This window comes from Microtus ochrogaster, unplaced genomic scaffold (genome assembly GCF_000317375.1).
Source record: "Microtus ochrogaster isolate Prairie Vole_2 unplaced genomic scaffold, MicOch1.0 UNK85, whole genome shotgun sequence".
Taxonomy (NCBI): Eukaryota; Metazoa; Chordata; class Mammalia; order Rodentia; family Cricetidae; genus Microtus; species Microtus ochrogaster.
The window spans coordinates 1,659,196-1,672,173 of NW_004949183.1; the positions used below are offsets into that span (position 1 = coordinate 1,659,196).

Genomic DNA, 12,978 nt, shown 5'->3' on the forward strand with positions numbered 1-12,978 from the left:
GAGAGAGAGAGAGAGAGAGAGAGAGAGAGAGAGAGAGAGAGAGAGAGAGAGAGACAGGCACTCTCCTGGTATCTCTTACTCCAGGTCCTTTGTCTGACTTCACTACCCTCAATGGGATACTAATCATTTCTCCTGGTACCTTTTTCTCCAGGTCCTTTGTCTGACCTCACTACCCTCAGTGGGGTGCTAATCTCTTCCATGCGTGCTATAATACTTTCTTATTTATGTTTGTATACATAACAGGTAGTATTTTTGCTTGTATTTTTGAATATTTGTGTTGAGATATAATTTGCATGTCATAAAATGCACCATTTTAATTGCATTTCAGTGGTTTTCATTAAATTTACTGAGTTGTGTAACCATTAATACAATCCAATGCTTGCTTTTATTTGAATAACTTTATCAAATTATAATTCACATCCTTTTTATTTCATTCATTTAAAGTATACAATTCAGCTTGGTTTAGTCATACATGCTTGTAATCCCAGCACTCAGGAGGCAGAGGCAGGAGGATCACAAGTTCAATGCTAACCTAGACTACAGGTGAGATTCTGTCTCTCCCACCCATGTACACAGTTAATCCATTATCTAACCTCACTTTTTTATTATCTCTGAAAAAAATAAACCGCATTAGCAGTCACTCCTTGTCACCCTGATTCTTAGCTCCTGGCACCCACTTATTTGTTTATGTTTATGGACATTACATACAAATGGAACTTACTCTGTGATCTTTTGTGACTTTCCATGTTCTATAATAGATATACATTTATGGAGTAACTACTGCATCCTCAACACTGCTCCTGGTAATATTTGGGGGATTTGATAGCTTAAATTTTCTTTTTTATATTTTCTAGTGTATGAAACATTTGGTAAAACTGTTACTAGAGAGTAATTGTAAATAATATATATTAGTATAACTGTTCCCAGGCAGAGGTAGAAGAAGCAGTCATCTTTGACTGAGTTCTAGTGGGCGGTGTGGTGCAGGTGGGGGTAGTAAATCCAGCTGCAGTGTACTCTCTGCCAGCATGAGCTCTGAGTAAGCTACAGAGGGAATGTTATTTTCTCTCTTACTTTCTAGACAATCACTGATGGAAGAACAGGTGAATGATCACTTGCAGAGATACCTGGATGAGATCTGCCATCTTAAACAGCATTTGGCATGCACTGAAGAGAAAATGGCCTATTTGTCCTATGAAAGAGCCAAGGAAATATGGGTGAGGGAATCGGGGAGAAAGGGCTGGGGGAAGGGGGCATGTATGCTCCCAAGCCAAGGCAAGAGAAGATCTTCTAACTGTGCCTGCCCTGATGGTGCAGTAGTAACCTGCACCTTTGCTTTAGAACCAGTAGTGTCTACCTTGAATGTCTGTATGAGCTCCACTTCTCACCATGCAGCCAAGCTGCTTTGTGAACTTTGGACTGTGCTTCTGATCCTGTAGGGGCAATTACTAAGCCATAGTGTTGTGTGACATTTTGTTTGTGTCCTGACAAATCAAGCTTGCCAGGAGATCAGAGGGTGGAGCTAGCCACTAGTTAACCATAGAAACTGGGTAGTGGTGGCACACACCTTTAATCCTTGCACTCAGGAGATAGAGACAGGATTTTGGCTTCTTTGGACTGAGGAACAAGAGAGGAAGGAAACAACTGGCAGCTGCTCCTGGTTCTTTGATCTTCAAGGTTTTTATCCTGATATCTGACTCCCGGTTTTTCATTGATTAAGATTAATTAGATTAATGCTTCACCATAGCCTGGAGTCTGTGACCTAAAGCTCAGGGGTAAAGCCTTACAAGTCCAAGGGATACCGAGATATTTGCGATGCTGGTAGAGGGGAAGCTTCTGGGAACCTCCTTTTTGGGTCTAGCTTCCTGCCCCTCAGTCCTTTCACACTCATAGCTCCTACCTAGGTCCTCAGTCTCAGACAAGGACCAGGACCCCTGAGTCTAGCGCTCCACAGTAACTGTTTGTCTTTGCTGTGTATGTCCTAGAAGTTCTATCTTTCCTAAAAGATTCAACTCATTGGGTGGGATGGCACAGGCCTTTAATCCCAGGACTTGGGAGGAAGATGCAAGCAGATCTCTGAGTTTGAGAATAGCCTTGTCTTCATAACAAGTTTCAGGTCATCTGGAACTATACAGTGAGATCTTGTCTTTAAATAAATAAATAAATAAATAAGAAAAAAGAGAGAGATAAAGCAGAAAAAGAAGTGTCTCAACAGTACTTTTTGAACACCCCTAAGCAAATGAATTTACTAAATTAGATAAGTACATTTTTGTTCGTTCTTCTGGTGAGAATATACGTTTGTTACCTACAGGATGTAATGGAGACTTTCAAGAGCAGAATAACCAAACTAGAAACTCTACAGCAAGCTACCCAACTGGAGATGATGGCCAGTGTCAGAACCCGTCCCAAAGACTTTTTGTTCAGATTCGTAAGCCTGCTTCTCACACTGACCACTATCCTCTTGGTCTTGGTCTCTACCTTGTGTTCTTGTCCCTTGCCACTGCTCAATTCACGCCTGCGCGTGTTCACTCTGTTAGTGTTAATTGGCCTTGGGACCTTGGTGTGGCAGAAGTGGCATATCATTTCCATCACGGACTGGCAGGCCTGGATCCCTTTTAAGTGGAGACCAGACTTCAAGGATGCTAAGCCTCAATTAGATGTACACTGATGGGCAAGGAGTATCATCCACCTGAATTTGTTCATTACTTCCCTCTTTCCAGATGTTGAGGGCATCCAGTAATCCTTCCCTAGAGAGCTACTTTGTTACTGTCACTTTCTTAATTCTGTAACCACCTGCCCAGTGCGATACATGCAGATGCCAACTTGCCTTCTCCTTCCAGTTTTCCACGATCTTTTCATAATATCTGTAGACATGGGGATTGGATTAAAGTGAAATAAACCATATGTTCTGGTCTCTTTATCTACATTGTACTGTCTCCAGGTCTGGTGCCTGAACACCCAGTAGCTTAGATAACCCCAAACTGTAGTGGCCATCTCTGGGACTTTGATTGGGCATGGGGAAATTATGTTTATTTCACAAGGATGGAGGAGAAGGGAGGCCAAAGCTTTGGTGGATGGGACAGGTTGGAGGCAGACCTCATGCAGGCGACACTGAAGAGACAGATGAGACTTCTGTTTTGGAGGTGCTGGAAAGTTCAGAGCTATCATCAGTCTTCTTTCCAAAGAGCTGTAAGATGCAGTTTCGAAACTAGAAGGACAGAAACCATTATTCAGCAAAGAAGAAAGGGCTAGTGCACCATGCTAAAGGGGAATCTTGGAACATGGTACTGTCACTTAGTGGATGTGCACCTTCCCTTCTCCCATTGAGAACACTATGAGTGGGGTGAGGAAGGCTCAGCTCATTCTCTATACATATGAATACAGGAGTTCTGCATTATCTAATTTAGTGGTTAATGCTGAGTCTAGTTGAATTGTGACCAGTCCTAAAAAATACCAAATCCTAATTACTGGAACCTGTGACTGTGCCTTTTTTGGAACTGGCACATATATGAGGTCATATTGGATAAGCATTGTCACTAGTCCAGTGACCAGTGTTCTTGTTAGACGAGGAAGATTTAGACAACACTACACATACAGAGAAATAGCTATGTGAAGAATAATATTGGGGTAGCATGTCTGTGAGTCGTAGGACAAGGAAAACTAGGAGAGAGACACAAGACTGCTATTGTCTTAGCACCCCCAGAAGGAACAATAATAATGCTGACTCCTAGACCCCAGATTTCTCGCCTCTGGAACTGTGAGAAACTTAATTCCTATTTTCTTGTTTTGCTTGCTTGTTTGTTCGTTGCACCGCTAGAAATTTAGCTTAGGACTTTGTGTGTACTAGGCAAGTACTTTGCCACTGAGCTATAGGTCTGTTGTTTTAAGTCACAAAGCTTGTGGAATTTATTGTGGTAGCTTTAGGATACTTAGGCAGTGACCAAACCAATGCCATCTAAGGAGCCCAAACTACAAACAAAGCTTTGAGAGCCCAAACTAAAAATGTCACTTAATTTCAGTTCTATTTGTGACTATCTCCATTCCCTCTAACATTAAAGATTTTGAAATGAAAACACGTGTTGACATTGACAACATTAGAGATGGGCTAAATAACAACATAGACTTGGCTGAAAAACTGGCAAGTAAGGCAAGAAATTCATTCAACATCTACTTACCGAGTTCTCACTTCATGCCTGACTCTATTCTGAACAAGAATGGAATCCACTGTTCCAATATTCTTGGAATATAGCAGAATGAGTGAAAGCAAAGTTTGCACACCTGCCCACCTTTGTTTCCTGTCTTTAACAAGCAACTCTTTCTAGGACTGCTTTCAGTTTCTGGCAGAGAATATCTGGGATGAAGCACTTGCCTGGCATGCACCAGGCCCTGTGTTCCATCGTAAGCAGTAGAGGAAGGAAGACGGTAGAGGAAAGAGGAGTCAATTGGAAGGACTCACAGTCTGATGAAATGAAAGACTCCAGTGAACACTTCTGATTACTAATAACTCACATAGTAAATGTCCCTTAATGAAGTGCATGTGATGAATTCAAGGAAGAGGAAAGCAAATGGCACTCAAGAGGTGATGAACTTCTTCAGGTTTACCTGTAATCTAGTAGGAAGATCTAACAGTCATGAGCAACTTGTGTTAAAGTCCAATATGGCAGCTAAGGATGGTTGCCATCAGACAAGTCTTTGGGCAAAGCCATAACACACTTTCTCTGAACTAATTAATGATCTAATAAAAGCATAAAAGCTCTTGACCTCTTAGCTAGTGTAGCCAAGGAAGTCTAAACTTTTAAGGAGGCAAATATCCCAAAGTCAAGGTTTGAAAATGGAAAAATTTAGAGTTGAGTTTGTAAACAGAAGAGGAACAGGACTAGCTAGGGTCATTGTGTGCTCACTGAGTGCTTAGTAATCTGAATTATAGCGGCCCCTTTAGAAGATTTCTGCTCGTGGTTGTGGGGTCATCAGAAGGGAAGAACTTGCAGTGTCCTGCACCTGAGTAGCAGACTCAGGTGGAGACAGTGCAAAGATTCCAGAGCTCATGGTTGAGAGGAGGAATGGAGAGTGCGGGTTACATGCAGAGCCTTTCCACACTCATTTTCTTGGAGGAGCATCATCAACCCCAACCCCTAGGTTCTTCACAAGGCTTTCTCATTGATGACTTGATTCCAGGTAAGAACCTTCACTGAGTTATGGACCATTTTGATTTTGATCTCTTGCTTACCTGCCGGTTCATAAAGACATAGATAATGGGGTTGTAGATAGTGGCACTTTTTGCAAAGTAGGATGGTATGGAGGCCACAAGAGGGTGGAAGGCATAGCCAGGGTGGGCAGTAGCAAAGCATGCAAAGAAAGTATAGGGCCCCCAGCAGAGGCAGTATGCAAAGACCATCACCACCACCATGCGTGTCACCTCCTTCTCGGCCTTTTGGGTGGACTCAGATTCCTTCTGTTGCTTTGCCACCTAGAGAAGATAAGAGCAGTGAATGGGGGAGTCAGTTAGGGCTCTAGATCTAGAGGGACTATTGCTATTGCTCAGGTACAGAGTCAGGATATTAACAAGAAGAGGTAAACCTAGGGCTCTACAGGGAGTAGGAAGTGGTCCACCCAGTATCCCAACCCTGCCTCCCACCCTCAGTCAGAGAATGACCTGACTTGGGAGCCAGAGTGGTCCTGGAGCTTTGTAGGAGTTCCTGTAGGCCTTGAGGTTGACAAGTGGCTGGCTTGGCCAAGATCAACCCCCAGACCAGACTTTTGAATCTGTTCTCTGTAGTTTCACAGAAGCTTGTGAAGGAGAACTAAGGAGACTGAGATTAGGCTTTATATAATCCTTTCCAAGAAGATCTAGTCTTGTGCTCAGGTTTGAATCTGGAGTCCTGAGACTAGCCCTAGAAGTCAAGTTTCTTTAACTAAACATGGCCTGGCAGGGTGCCCAGTGGCAATACAAGAGCCAAAGTCACACTTCTCCCAGGCTTTCTAGAGGATAGGGCCAGATATTATCTGCCATGGAATGCTTGCTGATGGCAGATAGCTGGAAAAGGAACAATGAGTGCTAGAATCCAGGGAGAGCTGCAACAGCAGTGATGGCTTTTGCTAGCCAAGAGCTAATTCTATGAAAACTTGAAAGAAACTCAACGAGAGCTAGCTAAATTTATTCTGATACGGGACCACCAACCCAGGGACCAAATTGTAGCCTTCATCACAAGACACTAAGGTGAGTAGAGCTTCCTGGTGGAGCTTGTGATTTTTTCCAAAAACAGCTTATAAATACCTGTTCATGCAGAGGTGAATATAAAGCAGAAAGTCCCTCCAGCTTGCTACACGGGCTCCCAGCAATGAATAAATGGAACATGAAGTAAATGGTAGGGGAGTTGTTTGACAAAGGGACAATTTATGCTGGAGATGGAGATCAACAGAGGAGCACAGAGCTCTCAGATACAGTACCCAGCTCATGCATACCCTTACTATCATTTTTTGCAGGGGAATCCCTAGTGGTAGACTGGCCTGGGTAGGGATGTTGGTGGGACAGGACTGCAGACAAAACTGGCTCCCTGAGATGGAGCACCAGACACAGGACAGTGGAGAGCAGTGGTTTGAATGAGAATGGCCCCATAGACTCATATTTGAATGTTTGCCCCTAGTTGGCAGAACTGTTTTGGAAGGATTTAGGAGGTTTGGTCTTATTGGACGGGTAAGTGTAGTGGTGTATTATTTGTATTTTGATACATCTGCCTGAAGACCAGAGGCAAAGCTAAAGCCACTAGCAGTCTGGCAATGGTGATACATGCCTTTAATCCCAGGATTTAGGGCATAGAGTCATATGGATCTCTGTGAGTTCAAGGCTACCCTGGGCTACACAAGATCAATGCAAAAATAAATCCAGGTGATGGCAGCCTACACCTTTGATTCCAGTACTAGGGAGTCATATGCTCTTAATCTCAGCACTAGAGGGAATATAAAATGAGGGGAGAGAGAGGCTGTCTGTCTAGTTTGTGGTTGCCCAGCCTTGGTAAAGGTAAGGCTTCTTTAGTGGCTTGATTGCTTTGCTTTTCTGGTTTTCAGGTTGAAACCCAATTTCTGTCTCTTTTTTTAAATCATGCTACAGGTAAGCTTTGAGTTTAAAAGACCATGCCAGAGTCAGAGTCTCTCTCTCTCTCTCTCTCTCTCTCTCTCTCTCTCTCTCTCTCTCTCTCCCTCCAATTTACAGATTAGGATGTAAGCTCTCAGCTATGTCTTCTTGCCTGCTGTCATGTTCCCCACCACGATGGTCATGGACTCGCTCTGAAACTATAAGAATCCCCTAACTAAATGTTTTCTTTTATAAGAGTTGTCTTGGTCATGATGTCTCTTCACAGCAATAGAACAGTGACTAAGACACAAGGGGAAATTATAAAACAGTTTAAGCCAGGTGTGGTGGTATACACTCAGGAGGCAGAGGCAAGTGAATCTCTGTGAGTTTGAATCTAGCCTGGTCTACATAGCATGTTTCAGGCCAGTCAGGATTCCAGAGTGAGGCCTTTTCTCAAAAGAAAAGTAGTTTAAGAGACCCAGGTGAGGCTGGGCAGTGGTGGCACATGCCTTTAATACAAGTACTTGGGAGGCAGAGGCAGGCGGATCCCTGTGAGTTCTAGGCCAGCCTGGCTACAAAGCTAGTTTCAGGACAGGTTCCAAAGCTACATGAAGAAACCCTGTCTCAAAATGATTTGTGATCATGGCAGTGTAGAGGCAGGAGAATTACTGGGTGTGCCTCTGAGCTTGCCTGGACATCTTACTAGTACGGGATGAGGACAGGAGGGTGAAGGGCTTACTGCTCGGATGGCCAGCCACACTTGGAGGTAGCAGAGCACGATGATGCTGAGTGGGAAGATGCAGCACGTGACCATGAGGACCATCATATAAGACTGAACACCAGGGTACGAGGTGCCGCTGAACACATCTGGGCCACAGGATGTCTTCAGGCCATAAGGCCAGTACCTAAAGAGAAGGGCCAGCAGCCCATCCTAATTCAAGCTGGGGCAACCTAGAACCTGCCCAACCAGCCAGGGCATACCCCTCATTAGAGTCAAAGGGTTTTTAAATGGGGAAGAAATTAGCCACTGAAAAGTGAACAAGTCAATGACATTTCATATCTACACAGTGTTGTATTTTCAGAACATTTTCATCACCTTAAAACTCTTGAGTAGGATTTTTAAATCATTGTCCATTATATGCTGCATTTCGTCTTTCTTCTCTTTGTGGCAAATTATGCGTAATATAAAATTTGCTGTTATGACACTGAAGACTTTCCCAATATTGTACAATTAGCATTACTACCTGGTTTCAGACTATGTAGCATTTAAAATGTTAGGACTTTTCATGACAGTGAGACACATTTGCTCCTGGCAGCACCAATTACTTCAAGAGGAAGATGGGCATTGAAAAAACTCCGTATGGAGTTTGCTAGCCATTTGGGTAAGAAACTGATCTTGCCTGGACTTCTTGATGAACTGGAGATGCAGGACCCACAGAGAAATGACTGCTAAACTTGTCTAAAGGTCAGATGGTCCTTTAGGGTTCCTGCTTCATGAAAGAGTCTGCCAGACATTCTGGAGGACACAGAAGAAAGTGACTAACAAATTGCCAATATAGGCGAAACTGTCTCTCAAATGTCTTGCTCCATGAAAATGTCTGCTGGATACTATGGGCCTGTAGGCTCAAGATGGATGCCCCAACAATACAGAAGAACTTTGGGTGACTGTCCAGGTAGAGAGATGTCTCTGTCATTTCTAGAGTTTTGGAAGTTGCTTACAATGTACTTCCTGTTTACTTGGGTAATATTATATCCTTCTGGAGTCTTTGATGGAGTTGAAGAATAGTTAGTTATAGTTATAGTTTTCCTTAATTATGTTAAAAGATAAAATAGATATAAATATTGTAACTGTAATTCTTGTTTGATACCTGTTTTGTTATATGTAATTTTACTATGTTAAAGTTAAAACCTTCCTTTTTATTTAAAAAGAAAAGGGGAAATGGTATGGAAAGTCCTTCTGTATATGTGTTGCTTTTATTGGTTAATGAATAAAGAAACTGCCTTGGTCTGTTGATAGGGCAGAGTAGAACTAGGTGAGAAAAACTATACTGAATGCTGGGAGAAGGAAGGTGGAGTCAGAAGAAGTCACCACCAGAGATAGACATGCTGAAACTTTGCTGGTAAGCCACAACCATGTGGTGATACACAGATTAATGGAGCTGGGTTAGTTTGGATATAAGAGTTAGCCAAAAATATGCTTAAGCTATTGGCTAAATAGTATTGCAAATAATATCATTTCTGTGTGGTTATTTTAAGTCTGGGTAGCTTGTAATAAACAAGTGGCTTCCTTACAACAATTTTCAAAAGAAAGTGAGGAGGCTTCACCTTTCTCTTACTTTTTAGAAACACCTATGAAAATCTGATTTTTTTCTGAGGCCATTATGCCAGGGCTGTAATGAAAGAACATTCTCACTGGGTAACCATGGAGATGAAATTAGATGATCCAGTCTGGGCCTCCATCAGGGTTAGTACTAGGACATTCTTAGTTTCTGGCAGCCATTGTGGTTCTGGAGAAATACAAACTTTTTACAAGGCTTTTTTCACAGAAAGAATGAGCCTGGCCAGGATATGATGACCTGGTGTACCTCCCAAATGACCTCTGAAGGTGGTAAGCTAAAATATATGAGAGGCGTGGCACAGAACTTGTAAGAGGGCGCTGAAATCTAAATGTGCCCTGTATTCACTTACACTATAGCTCTAGGTTGGGCATTTTTAATTTTCCTAGTTTTCTTGTGAGATTCTTATACTTGAGATAAACATTTACATAGTCTAGGAAGTGGGCCATAAGGCCCTTTTGATAACAAATATATCTACAATTCATGTGCATGCTGCACTGGGAACCTGGGAGAGTTTCCTCTCTCCTTAGAAGCAAGGTGCCATACAGGCCCAGAAACCAGCAGTGGCTTGACCTTCCTGGAGATCACAGTCTGACTCTCCCCACTTGGTCCTACAGGGCCTACTTTCCTTGCATCATTACACCCTTACCTGCTCCAACCAAAGATTGGCGGGGCTGTCCACAAAGCAGACCAGACCCATGAAAAGACAATTCCCACAGTAGCCAGCTTCGCGTCAAATCTCACATTGCCAAAGGGCTTACAGACCACCAGCCACCTCTCCCAGGAGATGATGGCCAGGGACCAGAGGCCTGTGATGCCTATGGTGGAGAAGAGAAAGACCAGGGCTTCAAGTCAAACGATTGTTCACACTACTTTGTCCTACTAGCCAACAGCTTTCAAGAGTCTCTGATAGCTACCAGACCAAATCCTTTGAAATGTTTTCAGGTCCAGAGTGAAGTGGACCTCTTGGTGAATTGACTTTTCTCAGTCCATTTTTATGACATGTGTGTCTCACCTTCTTTTCTCATCTCCTTCAGGCTCTTGTGCTTTGCATCCCTGCTAAACTCAGTGGCATACCGTCTTTCCTATGTCTTCCTACTCTCTTTCTCATCATCCTTCTGCTCAGGAACAGAATGTCCTAGCTCTCAGTTTAGTCTGAATCATAGACTCTTGAGGCTGGTACCTTAGAACTCTCATAGCTTTCTCTCCTCAACCTCACCTGCACACCTCAGCCTCCAAAAGAAGGCAAAAAGGCTATGGCCTTGTACTTATGTGTCCACTGGGGCCCTTCAAGAGCTTTTTGTCCTCTTGGCCCCTGGTAATTTCTTCCTCTGATGCCCTTGGTAGAGTTCCTGGAAGCCTAAATCCATACTGCCGTGACCACACTGAGGTGTCATTGCTTCAAAGAAACAGAACATGTCATCTGTACCCTTCCTGCTTGTTTTCTTATGCCCAAAGGGTGTGCATGCAGGCTTCAGAGACCCATGAACCAGGATGGGGAAAAGTATTGTTCATTCACCTCACTTCTAAAGGACACTCTGTATTACCTTCTATTATGAACTAGGCAGTGTTAGAATACTCCTGACTCAGTCCGCTAGAGAAAGGACAGATGTTCTCACATCACTCTATTGAGGTGGCAGACATTATAAAATGTCATTCCTGTTCATTGTCACTTAACTGGATTTTTACTGGTAGTCAGATATCAGATCTTTATTTGAAATACGAGTACAGAACACTGTTGCTAGTGGTTTTAGTGCATAATTTTAAAAGATACATTTATTTTAATTTTGTGTATATTGGTGAACAAAGAACACTCTATGATTAGGACAAAGGTAAGCCTAGTAGAAGCAGATCCAGACATGACGATGCCACTTGGGAAAGGCCATGCAACCACTAAGGTGCACATCTCTAATTGAAGTCACTGGAACCTGGGAGATAGACTTTCTTTACTTGATCTGTCCTGATGACTCTACCATATAGATTTGAGGTATTGTCCACTACTCTCTCTGGTCTGAACTTAATCTGCACAATGGGTGAGGGGCAAGGAGAAACAATGGTGATGAACCAAGAGCAAGGGTCAGTTACTGGTAGACGCCTGCTGGGTACACAGCTACGCAAGTGGGGTTCCTACCAGGTCTATTTGTGGGCTTCCCACCCCCAGTTCGGACTCTCAAAGTCTCTGCTTATATACATGGCATTTAAACCCTCCATCCTCATATATGATCAGCAGAGCCTGTCTTCCAGATTAGATAATCACTTTTGGACTCTCTTTACCCATTTAGAGATAAGGTAAGAGAGGGGTAATGGAGACACTGTGTTGTTACCAACTAGTTACCGGGATCTTTCCAGCACAGAGCCTAGCGCTCTGGCGCTTCTTAATCATTACTTTTTAGAGTGTGTATGTGTGTGTAGCCATGGAGTGTATGTGGAGGTTAGAGGACAATTTTTAGGAGTTTCTCTCTTTCTACCATGTGGGTCCTAGGAATCAAACACAGCTCGTCAGGCTTGGCAGCAAGCATCTTTCCCCATTGAATCATCTCATCAGCCTTTACTACCTAACCTAAGCAAACCATAGCCAACAAACAGGTCTTAGTGATGGTTGTAAAGAAAGGTGTCAGAATCCAGTCAATATCTCAAAAGCTCTGGCATCTTTCCCTGGGAACAGATCACCCATTATTATTAATCAGACAGGATGAAAACACACATATCTCTGATTTGGGTAGGAGTTCATGCAAGGTGCCCAGAGCCTGCTCTTCGTATGATTCTGGAATTCTCTGACTCATGATCTATCTCTTCCAACATGAGCCCCACAGTCTAAAACTGGGTATATATAGTTAGAGCCTGTGTCAATGTTGGACTCAAGCAAACAGTTGAAAATGTTTGCTCAGGTGGAAGAAGCCTTCAGAAATTTGTGAGCCTGTCCTCCAACCCCTGTGCTGCCTGTGATCCAGCTTTTACCATGAGTATATACTGTGCTTCATACATGTGTGAATCTTGGGATTTGTAGTATGGGTTTTTTTAGGCACACCAGGTTGTGTCTCCTTCAGCTTACCACACAAGGAGACAACGTAGCCTTCCAACACGCACAGAGGGTGGCCCAGCACGAAGTAGCCATAGATTTGGTTCACAACACTGATACTGCTGGCAATGGTGGTCTCTGCTAGGTCAGCAACTGCCAAGTTCACCAGAATCCAATTCAGAGGATGGCGCAGCTTCTTGAACCTCATGGTGGCTACCAGCACAAGTCCATTAGTGAAGACAGACGCAACGACCACAAGGATCATCCAGGTGCTGGTGAGGTGGTACACCCACCTGGGAGCAATGTGATAATTGGGGCCTTCAAAGGGACCTGGAGGCAAGAGATACAGAATAAAGGAAGCACTGTACAAAACTTTACATCTTGATCCCACTTTTCCTTGCTCTATGTGAGCCCTGCACTGTGAGCCCTAATTCAGAAGGACTGGTGTCCTTATACATCAAGGTCCCATCAAAATTCTTCACAGATCTTGAGAGGACAATAATCAACTTTATATGGAAAAACAAAAAACCCAGGATAGCCAAAACAATCCTATA

At 43.3% G+C, this 12,978-nt stretch overlaps 2 protein-coding genes across 2 annotated transcripts in view; one reads left to right on the forward strand and one right to left on the reverse strand.

Moving 5' to 3' along the window:
- The window catches only part of Tex28 (testis expressed 28), a 26,036-nt gene extending 23,371 nt beyond the window's left edge, over window positions 1-2,665 (forward strand). The window contains exons 3-4 of the mRNA XM_005370705.3: window positions 1,079-1,214; window positions 2,309-2,665. Of these exons, the coding sequence (XP_005370762.1) occupies window positions 1,079-1,214; window positions 2,309-2,665 (493 nt within the window). The remainder of the gene's footprint in view (window positions 1-1,078; window positions 1,215-2,308) is intronic.
- Window positions 2,666-3,094: 429 nt separating this feature from the next.
- Window positions 3,095-12,754, reverse strand: LOC101980127 (medium-wave-sensitive opsin 1; the record flags this gene model as incomplete). The annotated part of the gene is made up of 5 exons (XM_005370706.2): window positions 3,095-3,205; window positions 5,225-5,464; window positions 7,809-7,974; window positions 10,055-10,223; window positions 12,458-12,754. Coding segments are annotated over 5 exons (983 nt in total), but the record flags the coding sequence as incomplete, so codon positions are not given.
- Window positions 12,755-12,978: the final 224 nt, after the last annotated feature.